General features: G+C 52.0%; 1 protein-coding gene across 10 annotated transcripts in view; it reads left to right on the top strand.

The window, feature by feature from the left end:
- Positions 1-13,526, top strand: part of CEP164 (centrosomal protein 164) — a 71,472-nt gene that overhangs the window by 24,108 nt on the left and 33,838 nt on the right. For 8 of the 10 annotated variants that reach the window (XR_011570831.1, XR_011570832.1, XM_070803484.1 and 5 more), the window contains 4 exons: positions 478-2,142; positions 6,079-6,234; positions 6,614-6,748; positions 7,407-7,484. Coding sequence is in view for 8 of the 10 variants with exons in the window: in XM_070803484.1 (XP_070659585.1) it covers positions 478-2,142; positions 6,079-6,234; positions 6,614-6,748; positions 7,407-7,484 (2,034 nt within the window). In the remaining 2 variants the exon portion in view is untranslated. The remainder of the gene's footprint in view (positions 1-477; positions 2,143-6,078; positions 6,235-6,613; positions 6,749-7,406; positions 7,485-13,526) is intronic. The other 2 variants (XM_070803487.1, XM_019975545.2) reach the window with 2 other exon arrangements.

Raw genomic sequence — 13,526 nt, forward strand, 5'->3', positions numbered from 1 at the left:
AGAATGGTGGATTTTTATGAAGTTAACCAGTCACAGAATTGAGAGCTTGATGGTACCTCCAGGATAACCTAGTTGGACATTTTCAGACTTTTTGTTAGTAGTGACGCCATCTTCACATCAGTTCCTCTGTGGAGGGCCAGTGTCTAAAGAAGCGGAGCTGCTCTGGTTGAACCTGGGAGTGGGGGTCTAGGCGATGCTCCTTCCCCACCACATACCCACTATGGTGGCCCCAGGGTGCCATGGGAGCAAGGTTCCTGAGCCATGGATCTAGTCAAGTCTCTTTGTAGATAAGGAAACTAGAGCCTAGAAAACAACAAAGCCCAAGGGAGTTTTTAGCTTTTCTTCCCTCTTTGGTTTGTGTTTTTACTTTGACTGGAGGGTGGGTTTCTGCTAAGGGTTTGCCAGCAGGTATGGTAGCCAGTAGAAGTCAGCAGTGCTTTGTCTTCATTTTCTCTGCCTCTTTATATACCCGTCTAGGAAACACAGCCTGAGCAGGGCCTTCTGCCTTCTTCCTCCTTTCTCCGTGGCCCATCCCCTCTCCCAGCACCTGGGCTGGCTGATCTGGACCTAGACCGAGAGACGCAGGCTAGAACTGAGGGCTCCTTTAAGAAAGGGAAGAGCCCGTGCGTGCTGGGTGACACCCCCAGGCCTCTCACGGGCTCCCTGCCCAGCAAGCTGCAGCCACTCTTCAAAGGCCAAGCTTCCCGAACCCACCAGATCTTTGCCGATGTGGAGAAAATCTTAGGCAGGGCCCCAGCCCACTGCAGGACAGAATTAGGTGACCAGCAGGGTCTGGAGAAACCCCAGCCGCTGACAGAGAAAATCTACCTGGGGTTTCCAGACCCCGAAATAGAAGAGCTGGAGATGAGGAGCAGACAGCTGAAACCTGGCACTCTGGGCCCTGACAACACCGGGCCCTTCCAGAACAGGCAGGATGCGTTAGAGAGCAAGACGCAGGCCTCTGTCCACGCAAAGCTTTCTGAGACCCTCAAGGGCCCGCAGCTGAGAAGGGAGGAGCACAGGCATGACGTGGCCAAACGGAGCTCCACTGGCCCTGGGGGGGACAAGGGCCAGAGCCCCGTTCCCTCACCATCCCCCGAGGAGGCCCCCTCGCCGTCCCCTTGTTCTGACCCCATGCTGCTCACGGGGAAGGGCAAGTTCTTGTTAGACAGCAGCCCAGCTGAAGACCAGAGCTGGCAGGGTGTTTCTGGAGAAGTGGGGAGCGTGGGCAGAGACAGGAGGAGAAGAGAGGCCCCAGGACTGTGGATGGGGCAGGTCTCTAAGCTTGTCCATAAGGACGCCTCCAGGGGCGGCAAGGAAACCGAGCCTGATGACCCTGAGGCTCCGGGGGCCTCAGCTGGAGGTCCACCCCAGGGGCTGTTGCTAATACCCCCTGATACCCTAGCCTCAGAACTGGTCCAAAGCACCCCTGCAGGGATTGCTCCTGGGGGGCCTCCTGCCATTGAGGAGAGCCCATCCCCAGGCTCTCCAGAGCCCCCCCAAGAGGACAGGAGGCCAAGTGGGTGTGAGCCTGACTTGGAGAGCAGCGGCAGCAGCAGCAGCAGCAGCCTGGCCTCTCGCCTTGGCTCAGAGGTCCTGGGGCAGGTGACCAACTTTCCGTGGGACCTACAGAGCCCGCGGGGATCTGAGTGGGCCGTGGGTGAGTCAGGCCCTGGGCCCACAGAGCGGCACCCCAGCGCCTTCCTGGCGCCCCAGCTGCTCCCCATGCAGAGCTCCACTGAGGAGCAGTCAGAGAGCGAAGACTACTCTGAGGACCAGAGGTTCTACCAGCACATCCTGCAGATGGTCAAGATCTCCCGGCGGCTAGAGGGTCTGGGGTTGCCCGAGAGTACGCAGGAAATGCCAGGCCAAGACCTGGCCAGCGTGATCTGCTGCCTGGCCGCCGAGTCTTCCAGGCTGTCTAGCGAGGGTGAGCACGAGGCCATCAGAGCCATGGACTCTGGGCTTCTGCCTTGGGGGCCGGAGCCGCAGGAGCATCCTCCAGAAGTGGACGTTGCCCCGGCCGCGCAGGAAGCCTGTCGTCTCCTGCCAGGCAGCAGCCCCCTCAGGCAGGGGCTGGTCGAGCTGAGTTCCAGCAGAGGGCTTGCGGCAGAGCCAGGCAAGATGCAGCTTCTCGACCAGGTAGGCTTCTCAGAGAGCATCACGGCCATCAGGCCCAGTGAACTTGGCAGGGAGGGAGCAGGTTGTGCTGACAATCTTAACCCAGCCATCAGGTCAGCTTTCCTTTTGTCTGTCCTTCCTCGGTGACCAGGGAGCCCTTAGCCACCCGGGATGGCCATCTTGTGGGATGACATGCATTTCCTGTTTCTTCTACCCCATCACCTACAAGATGGGGGCGGAGGGTGTCTGGGCTTCCCTTCCCTTGATCTGACTGTACTTCACGGGTGCTTTACATGCTCTGAAGATGATCTGTTTTGAGGGTGAGTAAGGTGGCACAGATCATGGTGTTCATGCAAGATGTAGGAACTGTTCCAGGATTTGGGAGCCTTCCCCATCAGCTGATAGTATAGAGAGGTCCTCCCAAGTAGACACCCTGCCCCCAGCCTCTGAACTTAGTCCCTTCTCAGAATCACACAGAATTAGTGAGTTACAGTGCCTAGGGTCACAGAGACTCAGACCCGACTGAAGTGACTTAGCACAGAGAGTTAATACTGTCCTGAGGCTATGATGTGCTCAGTTGCTCAGTTGTGTCTGACTCTTGGTGATCCCATAGGCTGTAGCCCACCAGACTCCTCTGTCCATGGAATTTTCCTGGCAAGAATGTTGGAGTGGGTTGCCATTCCCTTCTCCTGACCCAGGAATCGAACTTGAGCTTCTCACGTCTCCTGCACTGACATGCAGGTTCTTTACCACTAGCGCCAGCTGAGAGGAGAGACCGAAACCTGGGCTCTCTTCTGCTCAGTGGCTGCTGCTGCTCCTTCCTTCCCAGGGTTTCCAGAACCATGTGAATAGCCTGTGTCAAATTTGCACAGACCACTTCTTCCCCTAGTGGGATCTACCAAAGAGTGGGCTTGCCCTGTCATTCGGGGCCCTTTGTCCCTTTAAAGAGTCACCACCGTCTTCATTCAGAAGTCAAATAAGACACAGACCATGGGGTTTATCTGCATTTCCCTGGCTTCTTTTGCTGTTGCCCAGCTGTGGCTTTACTCAGTTCCTACCTCAGTTCCTAACTGCTGACATGCCTGGGTTCTCCGTTAGCTCTAATAACCCCTGTAGCACTATAAACATCAGATAAGCTGCAGATTATCTTGCAAAGTTTTAATTAGCTCAATGGCGGCAAGTTTATCCGCTCTGAAGGACAACGCCATGCACAGCTCTTAGCCAAAGTTAATGGCCATCTATAGAAGCTGATCAGCTAGGAGCCAGGGATGTATAATTTCCCTACTAACTGCTGATGTGGTAAAGGCCTGGGAGAACAAAGCCCTCAGCGGGCACGTCTCCCTCCCTCAGGCCCCCTGCACGTCAGCAAATTAGCCATGTCAGGAGTCTGTAATTTTCCCTTAATACAGTGTGGGAAGAATTTTGCTCACTGATCTGCTGGGTGGGCTGGGCAGCTGGGAGGAGCCAGTCAGGTTTGCTCATGGTGCACCGCAGAGCAGCTCTCCTGGGCTCCTTTTCTGCCACAGCCAGGAGGCAGTGTGAGATACTGGCTTAGACACTGCCCTGCTTCTCATATCTACTCCTGTGGTTGCTAGCCCCATGATTTGGGGCAGGCAGAGGTCTTGACCTCACCATTCTCCATTTGCTCTTGTGGGGACTGGGACTTCAGATGGTTTTGAGAGTGGAATGAGACAGGTGCTTTTACCCAGGAGCCCAGGGCTCAGGCAGTGTTGGCCAGTTTTATTATTTTCAGCTCCTTTTCTGCCTTGAGAAGATACCCTGCAACAGGCTAGATGACTGGGAATCTCTTTGGGTTGGCCAAAAAGTTGGGCTTTTTCCATAAAATGATACAGAAAACCCCAAACGAACTTTTAGCCAACCCAATACAAAGATTTCGGGGGTGGAGGGTGGCAGTGGGTGGTCTCATGTCACCTTTCAACTGAGAGTCTAATGCCTTTCCCGGGCAGAAACAGGTTGTGTTTGGAACCCACCCAATGGTCTGGCCTCAGGCCTGGCCGCAGGTAAGAAGATAGGCCACCTGAACCTCTCATCTTGACCCCCTTAGGTTCCCCTTTCTCTCTTCAGTCACTGTGGGATTAGAGTGGAATGGAATTTTTGTTTTATACACATTTTAAGTTTAAGAAATGGATTTTGAGGAGCTCATTATAAACCGTCACCAAAATGCTCTCCTGCCTCTAAGTTTCTAAGCCCAGACCATTGTGACACTAATCTGTTATGATAGCAGTTCCATAGCACTGGGGTAGCCCAGGCTACACACACACGCGCTGGGGTAGCCCGGGCCACGCACACACACGCTGGGGTAGCCCGGGCCACGCACACACGTGGCTGGGGTAGCCCGGGCCATGCACACACGTGCTGGGGTAGCCTGGGCCACGCACACACATGCTGGGGTAGCCTGGATCACGCACACATGCTCTGGGGTAGCCCTGGCCACGCACACACGCGCTGGGGTAGCCTGGATCATGCACACATGCGCTGGGGTAGTCCTGGCCACGCACACACCCGCTGGGGTAGCCTGGATCACGCACACACGTGCTGGGGTAGCCTGGATCACGCACACACGCGCTGGGGTAGCCCGGATCACGCACACACGCGCTGGGGTAGACTGGATCACGCACACACGCGCTGGGGTAGCCCGGATCACACACACACGCGCTGGGGTAGCCTGGATCACGCACACACGCGCTGGGGTAGCCCGGGCCACGCACACATGCGCTGGGGTAGCCCGGGCCACGCACACACGCGCTGGGGTAGCCCGGGCCACGCACACACGCGCTGGGGTAGCCTGGATCACGCACACACGTGCTGGGGTAGCCTGGATCACGCACACACGTGCTGGGGTAGCCCGGGCCACGCACACATGCGCTGGGGTAGCCCGGGCCACGCACACATGCACTGGGGTAGTCTGGGCCATGCACACGTGCTTCTTACATTCAGTATCTCATTTGAAGTTCTCAGCAGACCTTAAGTAGCATGCACATATCATCTGTGACTTGCAGATGAGTAAACCGAGAATCCAAGATCCTATGAGTGGCCCAAGTCTCACAAATTCTGCCATCTCTCTGGTGTCTCTCCCCAGTCCTCATGGGCATGAAGCCCACCATCCTGAGAATAGATAGAGGAGCGGCCGCAGTAATCCTCTGGCTGAGCTCTCTCCAGCCTCTTTGCTCCTCAGGAGAGCAGAGAGAGAATTCTTCTGTTTCTCATGTGTTTTTTTTTTTTTTTTTTTAACTTATTTCTGGCCATGCAGTGTGGCATGTGGGACCTTAGTTTCCTGAGCAGGAATTGAACCCATGCCCCCTGCAGTGGAAGCATGGGGCCCTAACCACTTGACCACCAGGGAATTACCCTCATGGGTGTGTTTCAAAGTGAATATTCATTTTAATCAAAGTAATACATGCCCATATTAAACAATGCCAAGACAAGCCAAAAGGTGCAAAACAAAATATAGCAGTTCTACGGTGTGGGTACCCCTCCCATCTCTACCATGGCAATTCCTTTGTTCTGGTGTCTGCTTCCATATTTGTAAATAATATGCTTAGGCTGCTTTTTCTTGATTCATCAGTTTTCAGCTTTATGTATTGAGTCTTCTCATGCTGGGAGATGAGGCTTTTGTCTCTGCTCCCCACCCCCTCCCCAGCTTCCTCTGTGGCTTCAGAAGGGAAGAGCAGGGCCCTCTGCAGCTTTTCCAGACGTGGAAGAGCTGCTTACTGGGAGATAGCCGCAGAGTTACGAGAATCGGGAAACCAGCCCGTGATTCTCACGTGGTTGGCACAATGCTGACTTCTGGATGTTGTGTTTCTTTAGCAGCCTCTGAACGGAGGTGGTTTAAACTTGAGCGGGCAGGATTTAGATGTTTTATTTTTACATCCATCTCCACACTCTTAGAGCCCTGTGATTACTTGGGTTTCTAACAGGATGTTTTCTGTTGCCCAGGCCCTGGGCTCCTCGTTAGCCCCCGTCCATGTTCCTCTCGGGGGCCTGGCTCCATTAAGGGGCCTGGTGGATGCCCCGCCTTCTGCTCTTCATGGACCTCAGAGTGTGAGCCTGGGGAGCTCGGTGGAGTCTGGTCAGCTCGGCGAACTCTTGCTGGTAAATGCTTTTTTTTCTGTGTACAGTGTAGTTAGTTACCGTGGGGCCTCCGTGTTCCTTGCTAAGAGCCGTGGCCCATCGAGAAATAGAGGGCACAGGCTGAGTCCTCAACACTCATATGGTGTGGAAGAAGGTGAGTCACACCTGGGTGATGCTGAACGTGGGTGGGCCGTGGAGGACGGTCAGAGAGACTCAGGGCTCATTTCCCGGTCCCTGCGGCCAGGGCAGTAGGAGTTGGACAGGGAGGGACCAGTGTGAGCTGGAGCTGCTGGGTCAGCTTCTCAGACGTGGTGGCCTCGCTCTAGGTGCCATCTTTACAGATGTGGAAGCATGCTGAGGGTCTTCCCACGGAGTGCCCTGACCTTCCTTCTTTTTGGAGCCATCACAGGGTCTCAAGCCTTCTGCTGCTACAAAAGGTCTCCTGGGCTCCATCCATGAGGACAAGAATGCTCTCAGCCTCTTGGCTTTAGGGGAGGAGACCAACGAGGAGGATGAGGCAGAGAGTGACAACCAGGTAAGAATGAATCCTTTTCTTGGCCTGAAAATCCTCTGGGCCATTAAAAAAAACAACAACGAAAATTTTTTTTTAAATTGTGGTCAAATATATACACCTTGAAAGTTACATTTAAACCACTTTTAAGTGTACAATTCAGTGGCCTTAACTACCCTCGCAGTGTTATACAGTCTTCATCATCACCTGTCTCCAAAGCTTGTTCATAATCCCAGAAACACTGTGTACCCATTAAACAATAACTCTGCATCCTCCCCTCTCCGCAGTCCCTGATCTACTCTGTCTCTGTGAATTTGCCTGTTCTAGATATTTCATAGACTTGGAATCATGCTGTCTTTGTCCTCTTGTGTGTCTGGCTTCTTTCATATAGCATAGTGTTTTGTAGCATGTGTGATTGGATGGTATTTCATTGTATGAAATTACCACATTCCATTCAGCCGTTCATCTGTTGGTGGGTACTTGAGCTGCTTTAACCTTCTGGTTTAACCTCTGTGCTACTTTGAAAATCAGTGAAAGCGGTTTTCCAGCCCATAGCTTCCTTGTTTGCCCAGTCTGTATCACTGCTGGGTCTGACCCAGGAGTGGAGCTCTCGGACCTGTGAGGAGCTTCTGGTCCTGCACCCGGGGCTGACCAGTTTCCTTGCCATCGTTTTCATTTTCAGAGCGTCCGCAGCTCAAGTGAGCTTCTTAGGAACCTGCACCTGGACATCGGGGCGCTGGGGGGTGACTTTGAGTATGAGGTAAGAGCCCGAAGCGCCTGCAGACAGACGTCTCAGCCCGGCAGGTTCCCCCTTCCTTCCTAAGCCTTTCTTCTCAGGGAGATATATTTGGAAAGAGAACTCTTTAGTCCCGGTCCTGTCCAGATGGGGTTCCTGGGGTGAGGGAAGTACAAGCAGGGAAAGGAATTCATCCATTCACTCATTTATCAAGTAACTGCCATTTATCAGCTCTTTCTGTGTGTGGCACTTCACTGTCAGCCATACAAGCCTCAGTTAGCTGCGATTCCTGCCCTCGAAGAGTTTATATTCTTATAAAAGAGAGACCCGTGTAACCAGAACACAAGAGTAGAATGCAGGGAGGGAGGCCATCCGGGCAGTAAGCCGCAGTGCTGTGGGGAGCAGAATTCGGGGGTGTCCCGTCTGTTTGGAAAGGCTTTAGTGAGAATCTGACACCTGAGGTGAGCCGGGAAGAACGGTAGCATGGCCAGAGGCGCAGAGGCGAGCCGCGAGGGAGAGAGCCCGCTGCAGGGCGCTGAATGGGCAGAGGCAGGAGGGGAGGGCGAGGGCCATCCTTTCACCCGGAGCTCGGGGCGTGTGTGGCAGAGGATCGGGAGGCGGGGCTGTGGAGGTGGGTTGGGCTGGGTCATGGAAGGCCTGAGTGCCGGCTGAGAAGTTGGGACTGAATTACATAGGTGTTGGGAGCCATCGGAGGGTATAAATGGAAGTGTAATGCCATCTGGGTTCGTTCTTTTTTTTTTTTTTAATTAAAAAAATTTTTTTATTTGGCTGTGTTGGAGCTTAGTTGTAGCACTCAGGATCTTCAGTCTTCACTGTGGTATGCGGGCTCTTTAGTTTCAGCACGTGGGATGTAGTTCCAACCAGGGATCAAACCCGGGCTCCCTGAATTGGGAGTGCGGAGTCTTAGCCACTGGACTGCCAGGGAAGTCTCCCCATCCGGATTCTTAATGTCTTTTGAGTGCTGGCTGTGGGGCAGCCGTGTGCTGGACCCTGTGGGCGACCCGAACACTGGTAAGGTGTGGTCCAGGGTGGGCTCCAGGACTGTGCGGTCAGAGAGGAAGGCTGCTGGGTACTCTGGTGAGCCCTCAGTATATGATGAATAAGTGAATATTTAGGAAGTGTTAAAGCAAGGGAGAGTGTGTAAAGAGCTCGAGCACAGCTACACTGTTCAGAATTGATTTATTTGGTTGCATCAGGTCTTGGTTGTGGCACAGGGAATCTTTTGGTTGAGGCATGTGGAATCTAGTTCCCTGACCAGAGATTGAATGGGGACCCCTGCACTGGGGGAGCAGAGTCTTAGCCACCAGACCACCAGGGAAGTCCTTAGAGGGGAGAGAAATTACCTGCTGAGAGATCAGGGAGAACTTGGAAGAGATGACATTTGACCTGGATCTTGAAGAGAAATAGTTAAGTTTTAGACGTGGGAGTGGAAGGGATGTTTTAGGCAAGTGAACAGCTTGGACAAAGACACAAGGCCTGGGAACCACAGAATGTGGACGGAAGAGCTTCCAGACTGTGCCCCCAGCAGCTGTGTTGCTTCTCATCACTTTCCCCGGTCTGTCCTCCACTCCCACCAGAATGTTCTTTAAAACGAACAGACAAAACCTAAAACTCATCATGTCATTGTAATAGCTAAAGTCTCCAACGCATTTTTTCTACTGAAAAAGGCACATTGCCTACTGTTTGTTCTTGGCCTAGTGTCTAATTTAGTAATTTTTTGACAATTAAGCTTTCTCTAAAGGAATGTCTAGTCAAAGCTATGGTTTTTCCAGTGGTCATGTATGGATGTGAGAGTTGGACTGTGAAGAAAGCTGAGCACCGAAGAATTGATGGTTTTGAACTGTGGTGTTGGAGAAGACTCTTGAGAGTCCCCTAGACTGCAAGGAGATCCAGCCAGTCCATCCTAAAGGAGATCCGTCCTGGGTGTTCATTGGAAGGACTGATGCTACAGCTGAAACTCCAATACTTCAGCCACCTCATGCGAAGAGTTGACTCATTGGAAAAGACCCTGATGCTGGGAGGGATTGGGGGCAGGAGGAGAAGGGGACGATAGAGGATGAGATGGCTGGATGGCATCACCAACTTGATGGACATGAGTTTGAGTGAACTCCGGGAGTTGATGATGGACAGGGAGGCCTGGCGTGCTGCAATTCATGGGGTGGCAAAGAGTTGGACATGACTGGGCAACTGAACTGAACTGAAGGGTGCCCAAAGTATTCAAACAACCAATACATCATGAAGTCAGCAACTCAGATTTCCCCAAACATTGAAATATTGATTGCCAGGTCAGTTAAACTTTCCATAAAGTAGAAAATTCTCTTAAAGACTTTGAACACTTTCAAATGAAGAGATCACTCACATTTATTAGAATGGTCATAAAACTGACCAATGAAACAATAGGGTGTGTATCATGGATTTCACCGTTTCCTTATTATCTTTTAGTATTATATCCTTATCATCCCTTTTCACGTCCTTATCGTTTCTGACTTTTGCTTTGTGATCTTCAGCTCTCCTCGAGAGCCTGGAGAAGGTCCCAGGCTGGCTGAGGTTGAGGATGCTCGCTGACCCCTGAGGTGTTGTTTAGTAGCTCAGTTGTGTTTGACTCTTTGCCCCCATGGACTGCAGCATGCCACGCTTCGCTGTCCTTCACCATCTTCCAGAGGTTGCTCAAACTTATGTCCTGAGATGTAGGTGGGCTTTTTCAGCTGACTTCACTCTAGCCATTAGGTGGGTCCCATTTTATACTTAGGCTGTCTGGTTTTATTTTTTAAGGTTACTTTTTGGCTGTGCTGGGTCTTCTATGCAGTGTGCAGGGGTGTGGCATGCAGGCTTATAGTTGCCCCACAACATGTGGGATCTTAGTTCCCCAACCAGGGTTCGAACCCATGTCCCTTGCATTGGAAGGCGGATTCTTAACCACTGGACCACCTGGGGAGTCCCCGAGCTGTCTCTGTTGCCTCAGAAACTGTCTCCGTTTTTGGCTCTGCTCAATCATGTATGCTTTGATTATGACTTTGACACTTTCTGCCATGTGTGACACTTTTTTCTGAGTGTCATCAACCTAATTTGGGTGTACTTTGAAACTCTTCCTTTCAAGTGTGGCATGGTCTGTTGGCATTAAATCCATAGCCTTCTGTCTCTTTGATGCTTTTGAAATGATAACTTTTTTTTGTTCTCATCTGCCATTAAGATGTTAAGATGCTGTTGGAGTCAGTAGCTCAGGTTCTGAGCCTGGAAGGATGACCATGAGTAGGAATATGGTGTCAGGAGGATTCACTGGCTTTTGGAGAAAGGGCAGTCTCCCCGAGACCGAGCAAATTGAGAGTAAAGATTCTGGCCTGTTCATGTCTGTGTGTCCATCACCGGCCTTACTGTGGAAATTAGGAAGTGCATTGGGTGTATTTTGCTGAGCAGTTGAGAGGATGATGGGCTTCCCTGGTGGCTGAGCTGGTGAAGAATCCACTGCAATGCTGGAGACCCCAGTTCGATTCTGGGGTTGGGAAGATCCACTGGAGAAGGGATAGGCTACCCACTCTGGCATTCTTGGGCTTTCCTGGTGGCTCAGATGGTAAAGAATCCACCTGCAATGCAGGAGACTTGGGTTTGATCCCTGGGTTAGGAAGATCCCTTGGAGAAGGAAACGGCTACCCACTCCAGTATTCTGGCCTGGAGAATTCCGAGGACAGAAGAGCCTTGTGGCTAAGTCCATGGGGTCACGAAGAGTCGGACACAACTGAGTGACTTTCACTTTCTCTTGAGAGGATGAATAGGTGAGTGAGTGACTGAGCCACGCTGGGACCGGAGGATGTGCTGGCAGGTCTCGTTGTGCTTCTTTCTTCCCTGGGTTTTCCCAGGTCCTGGCTAGAGTGGATACTTGGTCCCTGCTTCAGCTGGTGAACTGAAAATCCCCATATGGACCAATCATAATGTACTATGACTTGGAAGAGTTAATTTTTACTTTATAATATAAATGTCAACAAAAAAAGGGATTTTCTTCTTTGACATGTCCTGGATTTTCAGACGCTTCCCTTCTGATCTTTATGTGCTTCTTTGAAGGAGTGGGAGTTTTTAAGTGCATTTTTTTATAACCTCTTTAATATAAATAGGCAACTCAGTGTGATGGGGGGAAAATGTCTGGAGTGGGAGGTGTTACATACACTCCCCACCACTGTCTCTAGCGTCCCAGCAGATTTCCTTCTTTTTGCCACATGGAGTGTTGGAGTCCTGTGTTCTAGCCTCAGGCAGGAACTGGGGCTTTTGGTGGTGGGGGAAGTTCGTGTTGGGGATGAACGGGAGTTTCAGGATAGACAAAGCTGTCTCTGATTGCCATACCCTATAAAATGGCTTTTGTCCCAGTTTATTGGTAGGGCTCAGACGGTAAAGAATCTGCCTGCAGTGCAGGAGACCCAGGTTTGATCCCTGGGTCAGGAAGATCCCCTTGAGAACGAAATGGCAACCCACTCCAGTATTCTTACCTGGAGAATCCCACGGACAGAGGAGCTGGGCAGGCTATGCTCCATGGGGTTGTAGAGAGTCAGACACGACTTGGTGACCGAACAGCAGTAGTGTAGACTGTGGGTCCTCTGAGCTGCCTACCTCTTCCGGCTGTTGGGCATCTCAGGCTGCCCGAGATGGAGAGCTTATCCGATGGTTTGTTCTACCCTGTCTCGCGGTGAACAGTCACTGTGCTCATGATTCCATGAGAGGGCAGCAGGATGGCGAGAATGCCTCTCTCTCCCCTTCCCCCTCCTCTCCTGCCTTCAGCTTAAACCCATTTCTAGTCTATTACAGAATCAAAAGCGCTCAGTTCCTGGAACAGACACTAAGAATGGAAGGGAGTGAAAGAGGGGAGGCTGAAGGGTAGGCGAGCAGGCAGCAGGTGGCCTTGTGGAGCTGGTGAAAAGCCCATCAGCAGATCAAAGGGGAGGGAGGGAGCTGCGCTTAGAAATAACAGGATGATGTCAGTGTGATTGGAAAGCGCTAACCACACCACTGGGGAGCGGTGCAAAGAGCTGAGATTGCCTGGGTGGGAATGAGACGTGGGAAAGAAACCAGACTGACGTTTGGCTTGGTGGGGGTCTCCCTAGCATGGGATCAGTGCAAGGACGTCTTGTTCAGCTCCCCTGTTCCCCACCCTGAGCCCCCCTGTAGATCGTAGGGCCCCTGCCTTTGTGTTCTGGGCTACAGGAGGGGGACTGTGGTGTAGGAGACCTCAGAGCTTTTGGGGGGGTACATTCAATATTCATGAACCGATTCTTACAGGCACTCTCCTGCACCCTCCCCCACCCCCCTTCATGCAGATGGCAAGATCTTTTTGGAGTAAACAGCAGGAATGTGCCTTGAGATACTCAAGGACCAGGGGCTGTGACAGGAGGAGACAGAAGGAGCGTGAGCATGGTTGAACTGGGAGTAGGGCCGCGCTGGGGGTGTGTCCCCGTTCTCACTCATAGGACGCTGGTGCAGGGGGCCATGTGCAGGGGCCTGGGCGGGGCCTCAGGCCGTGGGCCCCGAGATGGCATGAGGAGCAGGGGTGGAGAGGAGCATGGAGGCGGCTGGGTTTTCCAGACACTCAGCTCCCGTCATCCATTTGTGGATGATCCACAACAGATGCCTGTGCCTCTACCATCTTCCCCACAAGATGTCCCTGTGCCCGCACTGTCACTGCAGTTGACGTGGGCACGGGGAATGCAAGTTCATTTATTTTAATGTTCGCCACGTTTTAATATTTTACTATTTAGATAGACAGAATAGGTTCAGCTCTGTCACGAAATGCTCTTCTTTTGAAGGCTTGAGAGTGGCATAGCCTGGGCCTGACATTCTTGCCGTCTGGCAGTATTCTCTCATGTGTAAGAATGGGAATCTCCACGTGGATCTGGTGTCCTCTGATTCTTGATAGCGTACTTGTTTTTCCATCATCCTGAATATCCATAGTTGACTTTTGTTTAGCTATTTTCCATCTCATAACCACCATGACAAATATAATCTGACCTCTGTATAGCTTTGTAAACTAGATACCACTTTACAGAGTAGGACTTCTTCTCTGTG

This window comes from Bos indicus, chromosome 15 (assembly GCF_029378745.1).
Source record: "Bos indicus isolate NIAB-ARS_2022 breed Sahiwal x Tharparkar chromosome 15, NIAB-ARS_B.indTharparkar_mat_pri_1.0, whole genome shotgun sequence".
Classification (NCBI taxonomy): Eukaryota; Metazoa; Chordata; class Mammalia; order Artiodactyla; family Bovidae; genus Bos; species Bos indicus.